General features: G+C 40.3%; 1 protein-coding gene across 1 annotated transcript in view; it reads left to right on the forward strand.

Annotated features, from left to right (window-relative positions):
- MAMDC2 (MAM domain containing 2) overlaps positions 1-13,144 on the forward strand; it is a 477,864-nt gene that overhangs the window by 230,903 nt on the left and 233,817 nt on the right. Inside the window, exon 3 of the mRNA XM_078677407.1 lies at positions 9,153-9,421. Coding sequence (XP_078533533.1) covers positions 9,153-9,421 — 269 coding nt within the window. The remainder of the gene's footprint in view (positions 1-9,152; positions 9,422-13,144) is intronic.

Consider the following 13,144-nt stretch of genomic DNA (forward strand, 5'->3'; position numbering starts at 1 on the left):
TGTTTGCAGTTTGGGGGGCTTTGAAGGCTTTTTTCGAGGGGAAACAATTAATTATACTGCATACAAGAGAAGCAAATGGAAGGAAGAAAAGTTGCAGCTCGAGAATCAGTTTTCTAGATTGATGGCCCAATATTTAGCAGCACACTCCAGGGAAAATAAAATGAAGCTGCTTCAACCTAAGTATAATCTACAAAAACTTTTCGTCTCCAAAGAAATCCTAGTATATGACGCAGATTTACAGACAAGATATGAGGAGAATGAGCACATAGGCAAATATTTAGCCTGGTCAGCAAAACGCAAGGTTAATTGGAATAGTATTTAATTGATATAGGACCCAGTTACTGGTAGATCTACTTCCCATCCTCAGGAAATTGCAGCCATTTTTTTAATCACTATAAGAAGCTCTATTCTGATCCTTACAATAGCCCAGTAGAGGCAGCGGATGCCTGGCTTAACTGTATTAATTGCCCTTCATTGTCACAGCCAAATAAAGATAGTTTAATCTCAGAAATTACAGAAGAAGAAATAAAAAATTCTTTGATGTCTTCACCCTCAGCTCAGCCCTGTATTGGAGCTTTTATTTAATGCAATTATGGAAGGCAAAATGATCCCAGCTTCATTTACGCAAGCTGTGGTAGTTAGCTTTGTTAAAAAAGGTAAAGCAGAGGAGGAGGTTAATTCTTATCGTCCAATAAGCCTGCTAAACAACGACTATAAGACTTTTTCAAATAGTCTGGTGAATGGTTTATCTCTAGTCTCTACCTTTCTTGTACATTGTGAACAGAATGGGTTTATCCCAAGTAGACTTTTAGCTACTAACTCTCATTATTTGTGCCAAGCGATTGATCGCTTGGCACTTCAATGTAAAATGTCCGCGGAACAGGAGCTCTAGGAAAGAGCTCCGGGATTAGGGATCACCAAATCTGGTATTAATCCCCGAAAAATCCCTGCAAAAACCCTCTCTGCGACCTGGAACAGAGAGTGTATTGAGCGTGTACATTACGGAGCGGGAGACGGAAAGAAAACGACGAGATACGACTTACCAACGACTAGCTCTCCATGACTACAGGACTGCAGGACAGAGGTATATGGCGGATAGGAGCTGGACACGAAGGGTCCACAGCCAGCAACAGACACGAGAGAGACATCAGCAGCACCAACAATACAGCGCTTTGCTGCGCTGATCTGCCTCGCTACAGGAGAAGCGAGAAGCTGCGTCGGGAGCCTCGGGAGGACTACGGGCTTGGTCTGGACACGGCAGACGGGGAGAGCAGATCGTGGCAGGAAGAGCGAGCCTGCGCAAATAAAGGTAGGGGCATCCTAACCCCTCCGCGTATCCCCCCCAGCCCCCCCGCACCCCCTCCTTTGGATCATCCAAGGACAAGTAACGGGAGACAGAAAAAGTCTGATTTGATCCGTCCCGCCTGATCTAACAATGGCGGCGAGAACGGACAAATGAAATACATACTGACCGCAATCTCGGAATTGTAATGAGGGACTAGAGGCTACCAACCACAAACAAGCAGCGCATGACTGGATGATCTAAACAGGAAAGACTCATCAATTATATAAGCGGAGGAAAATAAGGTCCGGCTTGCCTGACCTTAAAATGGCGGCCGTTTCTGACATCGTCAGGCATGAAACAACGACTGCACCCAAATAAACACATCAGGCAGAAGGAAAACATAAGAGGTGAAATTGAAAAGGGACTTTGATCGCAACAACTACAAAGAAAGGCAATTGAGAGAGGACTACAAGCAAGTGAAGGAGAGAAGAGACTTCAGCTCTCACTGTGAAAGAGAGAAGAGACTTTCAGCTCTCACTCAGACAGAGTAACAAACGGCCATCTTGGAACTGGCGAGCAACCTCATCAATAACAAAACATCCTCACACAAGATTAACATGCAAACAAGGAAAGAAAAAGAGGACAAGTGTGGTAATAAAGAAAAAAGGGCTAAGATAGTAGCAGCTTACAAAGAGAAATGAAAGAGATCAGGTAACACAGTGAAAAGAGTAATGAGATCACAGCTATAATTTAAGAAACATAATAAGGTGGTCTCAGTGAAACCTGGAAGGACAGAAACGAGAAACACTTAAAGATCTACAGGAACTAAAGAACAATTATGTCGGTCAGGTACACAGAACGTGAAGACATGAACGCGCAAGTAATACAATACCCACCCAAGATTTCTAAGAACGCGGCAAAAAAGGTCAAACACAACTTACTGAAGAAACATCCAGAACAACTGTTCTTGGACCCCTCGTTTAACACAGATAGGGACATTATCATAAATGACCTGATATTCTTCACTAGAAGAACGGCGACCTGGCGTACTGTCGTGACAAAAAGACTAAATATTGAAAATATAACCAACATCCCACACGGCACAAAAATTAGGAGCAAACCTTCAGCATGGTGCAGAGCTGTCCTAAACATAACTATATACAAAAATGGAATTGTACTCATCCAAGCAGCTGACAGAGAGCTAGTAAAATTTGATAAAATATTCTCAACGTTAAAAATAGAAGCAGAAAACTAAAGATCCCAGACACCTCGAACCCAACGAGTAGTCAATATAGCCCAGAACAGTTCTTCCAATACTGATGGCACACCAAACATAAACCTTCAAGATCCACCACAACCAACACGCCAAGGAGAAAGACCTAATCATCAACAAAACATGACTCCACCAGATATCACAAATGACATAAACAACTCTGTCACCAGAGAAGCCAACCAAACGGGCTGCCGGAACGATCTAATCCCTAACACCGGAGATTTACCTGAAACTACGATGGCCATACCGGAGAAGGAGATTAAAAGGATAGGGTTAGATCCTAACCCTCGAAACAAAGAGAAGAGCCAGGCACAAATAGAAACGCCGGTGCCGATACCACTTGACGCCACAACACTTGAAGAGGGTGGCTCAGCTCCGAGTGAGATCGCCTATGAAGATAACCACAAAAACAACAATCCCCTATCTCCCTCGAATGCGAATCTGGAGTCCATTAGATCCTTATCCACTAAAACACCCTCTACACCTAATATCATAGGAAGCAATGGAGACACCCCTAATAAAGTCAAGAAACATATCAAAAATAAGGATACAGCGGTAAGACCGGTAGCAATGAGAAGAGACCTGTCACGGAGGAGGGAAAAATGTAGAACGAATACAGCCAGGTCTATTTCACATAAGAAATCTGCCCGAACACTGAAAGAAGTCAATGAGCTCAAGAAACTAATAAGCAACCTGGCACAAGACTCGACGAATGTCGCAAAGACAATTGAGAAAATCTGGGAGATGACGATGAATACGCACACGAAGGTCGCACAAATCCAGAATCTTGTACTCCGACCCAACAGACCAAACAGGACCAATCCCTTAACAAATGAAGAAGCCCTGGCCTTACTTCAATCTTATGAACAACCGGCTCAGGGAAAGGAGGAGTATATCGAAATTGTACCTATTGACTCGAATAGAACGTCCAAAAAGAATGACAGGAAAGCAATCCACCACAACTTACAACATATTCAGGTAACTACAATCGACACTGAAAATGAAAACCCCGCTAACTCACAGAAAGCCCTGAAATGCCTACTTCTTAATTGTCGTTCGGCAACTAAACATGCGTCAGATATAGCCGCCCTCATCATCAACAAGGAAATCGACTTGGCCATCCTCACGGAAACATGGCTCAGTGAATCATCATCCCCTACCATTGATCTCCTAGTACCACCTCAATATAACATTGTCAGGTTAGACAGACCAAGGAAAGTGGGAGGAGGTATAGCGTGCATTCACCGTTCCGAGATTAAGGTCAACCAATTCCAATCTGACCCCATTGAATCCTGTGAATACCTTGGTCTTAACATAAGATCACTAAATAATCAAAGCTATAACCTGCATGCGTTCTACCACCCACCGGGAGAGAACACTAAGTTCACAGAGCAACTAATAGAGATTATAACTGCCAACTCTAACTCGGATGCCAACAACATACTCCTGGGTGACTTTAACCTCCACTGGGACGACGGCAATGACAAAATGGTGAACTCGATTAAAGACTTCCTCAATGAGCTAAACCTTACGCAAGCATGCACCCAGCCCACTCACTCACAAGGAGCGACTCTTGACTGGATTATTTCAAGAAACAAAGAGACTTCAATCCTTGCTATAGACCCGTGTGATTGGTCTGACCATCACGCCATAACATTCGCGATACCCACAATTCAAAAAGGGTAAGACCGTGCAACCCCGCAAGTGCAAAAAACTGATTCGAGACACAAAAGAAGCCAATATTGAATTACTGGTGGAGAGATGTGAGAAAGACCTGAAGCCTCGTAACAACAGGCAGAATGTCAATGTCAACGAGCTGACGGATCATTACATAACCTCGATCGGTAATATAGTCAACGACACCCTGCCTCAAAAACTGAAAAATGTCTCAGAAAAACCAAAAAATCCTTGGTTTAATGAATCATTGAACGAAGACAGGCGAAAACTGAGAATGGCTGAAAGGAAATGGAGACAACATCCCGCCTCCCCTGAGCTGAAAGACCTCAGAAAAACGAGAAAACAATATAACAAAAAGATAATCAACACCAAAAAAGAATTTATAAGGGCTGAACTTCACAATGCCACAAACAGACCAAGAAAACTCTTCGAGATCTTAAAACATCAGTCTAATAAACTAGCCAAAACGTCTCAAGAGAGCTCAAAAACTCCCATAAGCTGCGAGGAGTTCTCTTCATTTTTCACGGAAAAAAACAAACGACTAGAAGGTGAGCTCACAAGTGCAGCAGCTAACCTCAAGACCCTTCCCTCACCTATAAATGAAGCCAAGGCGACAACTGAAGATACTCATACAAAAAATAAGGCAAATTGGGACACATTTGAACTATACGACCAGGGAAAGATCGCCAAAACGCTAGCAGAACTCAGACCGAACAACCACTATCAAGACCCTCTACCGGCAAAGTGTGTAAGAGAAATCAGCCACACCCTAATTCCCATCTGGACTGAGATAATAAATGCTTCACTTGCACAAGGGTCCCTCCCTGACTGCCTAAAAACTGGGCAGGTAGTTCCCATCATCAAAAAACCGACAGCGGATGCAACAGACCCGAAGAACTATCGACCAGTGACCAACATCCCTCTACTTGCCAAACTTATTGAGAAATGCGTGCAGGGCCAACTGAGTCAGCACATCGCTAAGTTCTCATTACTAGATGACTGCCAATCAGGCTTCAGAACTGGACATAGTACTGAAACGGCGATCCTGCATATTGTTGATGATGCCTTACAAGCCCTAGACCAAAATCATGCGTGCCTACTGATCCTACTAGACTTATCATCAGCATTTGACACTGTAAATCACGAATTATTGATGACCAGGCTACGTGACAGGATGGGCTTATCTGGAAACGTACTGAATTGGTTTAACTCCTTCCTACAGAACAGGACACAACTATTCCTGGTCAACCAAGTAATCTCCTCCCCGTGCCCTAACGCAATAGGGGTCCCACAAGGCTCAACGTTATCCCCAGATCTATTCAACTTGTATGTTGAACCTCTCACGGAGATTCTCCGTAAATCACAGATCTCCTATCACATGTACGCAGACGACACGCAAATATACATGAAGATCGCCTGTCGGGATGACATTGACCTAATGAATGAAACATTAAAGCGAGCGTTACAATGGCTAACAGCTAATCATCTAAAACTTAATGCCGACAAAACAGAATTCCTACTAATATCACCTGCAAAGAGTCAACCAGAGGTAAAAGATTGGACTAAATTGGTAACTGCTCTGAACTGTACTCCGACCCTAATTAACTCAGCTAAATCATTAGGAATTACGTTAGACGAGAACCTTGACATGAAAGACCACATCAACACAATGGCCAAGAGCGCCCGTTTCCACCTGAACTATCTAAGAAAACTGAAACCCTTTTTCTCAGAAGCAGATCTAAAACTGGCTATCCAATCTCTAGTGATCTCGAGAATTGAATATGGCTGCACCACGTTAGCTGGCCTACCAAAAACATCCACTGCACCACTAAAAGCCTGTCTCAACGCTGCGGCAAGACTCATCACTGGAACGAGGAAATTCGATCACATATCTCCCCACTTAAAGGCACTAAACTGGCTACCCTACGAAGCGAGAATTAAAATGAAGATGGCCTGTATTACCCACAAAGCGGTTCACTACAGCACGCCTAGATATCTAGCCAAGAAAATTAAGCTATCGGGAGGCAACAGACCAATGAGAAGCGCTAAGGAGTTGCTACTACGACCGGCCTTCTTCTGGAAGAAAAAGACCTATGACCGAGCATTCTCCGGAGCCACCCCCAGAGTCTGGAATTCACTCCCCCCTAACATCAGGGTGATTCAAAACACTGTAAAATTCAAACGGGAACTTAAGAACCACTTGATGAGTAAATACCCTACATAGAGATACATACCGACCATTAGTATGAACACTCAAGACAAAGAAGATCGGACTCATCATGAATATTCTGAAGATCAATTAGACAATGACAATGACTCGATCAAACAACGGCTACACACCTTAAGGCCACCTTATATATATGTAATCTCTACACTATATCTCACATCCATAATGATATAATTCTCTACCCTACTTGGTTTATCTATTTAATCCTTGCCACAAGCTATACCTAGCCAACTCTTATTGCTGTTTACTCATGGAATTGCATTGAAAATACTATGTAACCCTACCTCACCGAACCTGACGATATGACTGCGACACAAGCCAAGCCTATGCACCTCCTAAGGCTAATGTCACAGGCGTTAGGAATATATATTTATTTAATCACCCATGATAGCATATCGCCTACTACCTCATATATGTGTGTTATCATAATTTGCTACTATAATGTCAATCTGTAATTTATAATCTTCTTATGTTTTTCTATGTTTTTATGTTAAGCGCTCTGATACCCACGGGTCTTGTCCGCGCTATACAAAACTCTACAAATAAATCGTTACTTTACAAATTGGCAATGCAGCGCACAATGTAATTTGTTTTATCTATGTATTTCTTTACTCAACTCCATTCTGCCCAATTCCGGAGTTTACTACCCACCACCCTGCCCCTCCTCGCCCCTCCCCACCACCCCACAGCACTCCCTTGAGGAGCTGCCACTGAAAATAATAAAAATAAAATTTAAAGCAGGCCATTTCGATTGCTTAACATAAATATGAAGAGATGATTAGAATAATTGCAGAACGGGTTTTAAAAACCTCGGACACTTAATTACCATCGGATAAAACACCAATATTATTTAATTTGGCTACAGTAGGATTTTTTATTTTATCAAAGTTTCCACTCTTAATGTATAGAGTAGCTCACATCCTTGCTGCAATATGCTGAAGACATTGTAATAGCATATTAAATAATCTGAAAGTAAACATTAAGAAAACAAAGAATTAAATTGTTGAGAATTTAAAAAACCCATTATCTCATCTAATGCTTAGTGGATGGAATGGCAAAAACTAAACATATTTTGAGTCCTATAAATATTTGGGGGGGTTATGTAATATCCAGGGGCCACTGTAATTCTCGTATGAACAATTTCCCAGTGGGTCTGTACTTATATATGTCATTAGGAACCCTTAACCAGAACGCTCTGCTCCAGTGTAACAGTTTTATTGTCTACTTTGAAAAGTAATTTCAGCCCTGTGCTTCTATACGATGCTCATGTTTAATAAGTAAAATGGGTGATTGGATAAACACCAGATTTATGTCCATTGGTACAGATTTGGTTAGAAAGTGACCTAATTATATATCAAAGATTGTTAGCGATTAAAGAGTGCTCCAGATGGGTCTCTAAAAGCACTTACTTGGGTGGCAATGTAGCATCTGCATAATGGAGGACTCTGTGTATTTGATCATTAAACATTAGCACATTTATCCATATCCGCTGTGTTGGAGACACATAGCCCTTTTAAACAGTTTAAAGATGTGCATATGTTGAGGATTTATTTACCCAACTTATATACTGTCAGGAGAATACAATTATCCTAGACAATGTAACCAAGAGGAATACTTGTGCTTTAGATTTCAGTCCCTTCGCACAGCAAAATTCAAGATGACATGGCTAAGAAGTCAGGTTCTCCGTTGTCTATATGGGCAAAAAGGAAATTGCATATTCCACAAGGATTGATTTTTTTGATGTGCTAAGATTTTAGAATTTACATCATTTTAGCTACAGACTAATTGTATTGCAAATGTCAAATATATTGGGAGACCCGTGACACCATCTTTTATTATTTCTGTGCGTGGGTTGTTTGAGGTTTTTTAATTCAACTTGTTCTTTTTTGTGTTACATGATTTTGATAACTTTCAATAAAGTTTTATTTCATCTCATTTGAATTATTTCAATTTAATTGTTTGGGTTTACTTTTTAAACGAAACAGAAAGTAACCCCTTATAGTTTCAAGAAATACCTTTGCCTTATAAAGGGTATTTTAACTGCTAGCAGGCAAAGACGATCAAGAGCGAGGGTTTAGAGATGGGATGTTTTGCCAGAGAGGCTCCGACATTCAATTAACTTATAAGTTCAAGACCAAACTTAAAACTTGCTTGTTCTAATTCTGCTTCTCACATGCAATGGTGTCAATGGTCGAGGCCCAGAAACAACTTTGTTTAGTGTGCTGTAAGAATACTTTTGCCTTACACAAGGAGCAAATCGTTTTGAATATTGGACCCTGTAATAATTCGCATAGCACTAGTTTATGACGATGAAACCTGTCTTTTGCATTAAAGCCAGCACTGCAGTGCTTTTTGATGCACTGAAGAGCACAGGCGCAGAGGTTTTGTGCCTATCCCTAATGATAATGACTCTATCTCCTAACCCGTAATGATACTATACTAACAATAGATGATTGCAAAATGATTTTGCTGTTCAATAAACAGCTTTTTTCGTTATGATGAAATCGAATTGTTTCACAATGTAAAGCTCATCCATGCCATCTCTTTCAACAAATAAACTTCAAAATGTACTATTTCTACAATATCTACAAAATTTCAATTGACTCATAATTGCTGATTGTAAGTTTGTATAAAGCATGATCTTACGTTTTTCAATTTATATTAATATAGTCTTTCAATTTCATTTACAGCTCATTACATATTTGTAGATACATCAGTTGGAGACCAGGGTGAGAGAGCCATCCTATTGAGCCCGGACCTAAAGCCAGAAGAATGGGCCTGTGTCAGATTGGTCTATCAGATTGCTGGTTCTGATATTTCTGTAGATCCCAGCAGGCTAAACCTGTACCTAAGACCTCTTGGAGAGAGCTTTGATCATTTGCTGTGGTCATCCAAGGAATATTCAGATAGCTGGCTTATAGCTAGCATAGATTTAAGAAACACCACACATAAATATAAGGTAGTAAAAAAATATCTTTAATGTATAACAATGTGCTAATTTTTTTCATTCATTTATGTTGCTTATAGTTAATCATGTCAAACTAGACATTCTCTTAGGTTCTCATTTTTTATTAACATTGCATTTTAAGTTTGTGAATAATACCGTGTTCTCTAGATGAGTTTCAATGAACCATACTAATCAGACAGGTGAGTCAATAAAAATATTAAGGGCCGATGTACAAAGCTATTTGCATGTGCACGTTTAGTTTGTATGTGAACATAACTTTCTTTATGAGTGTAAAATCATGTTGACATTCTCAATCCCTTGAGTACATCTACTTGCAAGGTAGGAAGTGGGCTTTATGGATGGAATGACCTGAATGTATGTGTGCACGAATGTATATGTGCACATACAAACATACTTGTTTCAGGGTGTCCACTGATTTTTCTTGATGCATTCCCTTTATGCAGTAAGAAATATATTGCTGCCACTCTCAGGTGTGATTTTCTTCCCATATTAGGAATGGACAAGGCACAAGCCTGCAACACGTAATGCAGGTTTAGGCGAAGGGGTGCCATGGGGGGATGGGAGGAATTGATGTAGAGAAAATTAAAACAAAAAGTTAGCAACTGCATTTAAACCTACTCAGAGATTGTTGTGTGAGCAAATATATGCATGATGACTGCTCATGCGGAAATGAAATTCTCAAATGGGGTGAGCTTCGTTTTCCCAAACTGTGGGTCATGACCAACTGGTGGTTGTGAGCTCATTTTTAGCGGCTAAGGAAAGTTCCAGCAAAAAACAAAAGATGCCTTTAAATTCTTTGTTTATCCTCTCACATTTGACAGAGTTTCAATGACAGAGGTCAAATGACAAATTGCTGCTTATGTTTTTTAACACAGTGATTGATGTGTACTTTTCTTTCTCTGACTGCAAAGTGAGAGGAGTTTTTGAAAATGAAATATGTGACAATGCTGCTGGAATAGAGGGAGTGTGGAAGGAAATGCTGTAGGGTGTTTTTTTTGTTTGCAACATAAAATGTAAACACCTGTAAATGAAAGGTATGCATTCAGCAGTTAGTAAGACAAAAATGAAGCACATTTGTTTGTAATTCTGAAGTGTACTGGAAACAGAGATTTTAAGAGAATCATAACAAATGACACTTTACTTGATGGATAAATAATTAAAATTTACAGAAATCCGATTTCCACACACTGTCATTGGTGCTATGTAGTTTTATCAGTAAAGCTGTAAATCTGTGCAAATTTAGAGGCCAATATAATTGAAAATGTGCAGTCTATAAATGTTCTCAGTACTTTAACCTGATGCGTGCGGGCGGAATTCAGCTGGCACGCTGAGAATTTGTAAATCCCATTATTCATGACGAGCTGGGCTCGTCATGAGCGTGCGAGGAGGCTACCTCATGACGAGCCCAGCTCGTCATGAGCGTCGAAGGGGTTTACATTGCAGGTTAGTTTTAAAATGTTTTATGTGACTTTCTCTTAACAGTCACTGTTTCTGTGTGTACATACATATCTCTCTCTCTCTCTCTCTCTCTCTCTCTCTCTCTCTCTCTATATATATATATATATATATATATATATGTATATATATATATATTACCTAATGGCGGTCGCCAGTAGGTAGTTATAGTTAGGACCTATTTTCCATAGGAAATCTGCAACATTCTTTTTGGAATAACTTTGGCGCCGGTCGACAAATCAAAAAATATTCAAAACTTATGGCCCGCTCAGGTCCGCTCCTATCCTGAAAGTTACGGGGTGATTCGTCAAGCGGGGGCCGAGAAAAAAGGGGGGTCCCAAAACGTGTTTCCCCCATGCAGTTTTCCATAGGAACCTTTAATCGGCAGCTACAGCCCAAACTGCTGAATAGAATTACACCATATTTGGCAAAGAGGTAGTCCTTGGTTCACACCCGTGCCTTGGTTAAATTGTGTAAATCTGTTCAGTAGTTTTTTAGATATCAAAGGAAAAAAATACATATATATCTGGGCGGAGCCTAACGATACATCTCATCGTGAGATCTGATTGGCTGTCAGCACTTCATCCAAGAAGTGTTGGCAGTCATCTTGGGACCAATATACATAATAGCACCTCATTAAAAGCATTGCAGTTAATAGAAGGTTTTAAAACGTTAGTTACATTATAAATCATTTGTTGATGGTACCATACTCATTTTAGGAATTGTGGTGTGTTCTAAGGTGATTTTACCATGTGAAAAAGCCTTCTGCTGGGATTTCATGGATCAAGTTTGAGAGAAAACTATTTTCTCATGCGTTTGCAAAAGAGGTTTGGAAGGTGATCTATAAGTTAAACTGAGAGCATATTTTCTGTAAATTCACATTATCTTTCTCAGTCATGTGAGAATGAAGTCTGACATTCTCAGTAAAACAAGTACATCCAACAAGGACAGAGACTGCCAGTTAATTCCTTTGTGTTCTACTGGAGCTTCCCAGAGTGTTCTAAAGAACAACTAGAGTGCTAACAGTCTTACTTATGACAAAAGTATAGCACACCTGAAGCCCTCTTGATTGGAATAAAGTGGTAACACTAAGGTCTTAACCGCGGCGTTTTTTCCGCCGCGGTGCGGGCGTTCTAAAGGGTGGGCGGGGCTGCGTCGACCATTGGCCGACGGCAGCACTGGGGAGGGAGCATGCAAGGGGTTAAAACATTTAATTTGCAAAGGAACAAAATGAGAGGCTTCATTTTGCCATAGAAATTATGATTAGTGCTGCAGAAAGAAAAATTCGGGCACATTTTGACTTCTCAAATCCTCTTCTATTTCATTAAAAAATTCTAACATGCAGACTGAAACATGCACTTTGAATTCCAGTAGCAGACTTCCCTGGTGAGCAGTAGCTTCACTAAAGTGCTCTAATGAGCAACTAGAGAGCTAACATTCAGAATTCATGGCAAATTTGTGACACATCTGAATGCCCTCTTGATGGAACCAAAGTAAACAAGCAATAAAAATGCAATAGGTCTCGTCCTCGTTTAAGTTAAAGCAATTCTGTTTGTAATTAGGTGATTTTTTAGCTTTGCTTTTATTAGTGTTTTTCAAACTTTCATGTACATAACATGCATATGTATGCATATGTGTATATGTATATGTATGCATGCATTGATATTTGTATTTATATAGATATGCAGATTATATATATGTTTATATATGTATGTGTGTATATATATATATATATATACATACACATACATATATATAAATGCATTTATATATGTGCATATGTGTGCGTGTAGAGAGAGGCAGAGAGAGGTAGAGAGGCTAGAGGTGTAGAGGTAGAGGTGTAGCTGTAGAGAGGTAGAGAGTAGTAGAGAGAGAGGGAGAGTAGTAGAGAGAGAGGAAGATAGAGGTAGAGAGTAGAGTGAGTAATAGAGAGTAGAGAGTGAGTAGTAGAGAGTGAGTAGTAGAGAGTAGTAGAGTAGTAGAGAGTGAGTAGTAGAGAGTAGTAGAGAGTAGTAGAGAGTGAGTAGTAGAGAGTGAGTAGTAGAGAGTGAGTAGCAGAGAGAGTAGTAGAGAGTGAGTAGTAGAGTGAGTAGTAGAGAGTAGTAGAGAATGAGTAGTAGAGTGAGTAGTAGAGAGTAGTAGAGAGAGTAGTAGAAAGTCAGTAGTAGAGAGTAGTAGAGACTGAGTAGTAGAGAGTGACTAGTAGAGTGAGTAGTAGAGAGTGAGTAGTAGGAGTGTGGCTCACTGATTAGAGCGGCA

The sequence above is a fragment of the Lissotriton helveticus genome, chromosome 2_1, assembly GCF_964261635.1.
Source record: "Lissotriton helveticus chromosome 2_1, aLisHel1.1, whole genome shotgun sequence".
In the NCBI taxonomy this organism is placed as follows: Eukaryota; Metazoa; Chordata; class Amphibia; order Caudata; family Salamandridae; genus Lissotriton; species Lissotriton helveticus.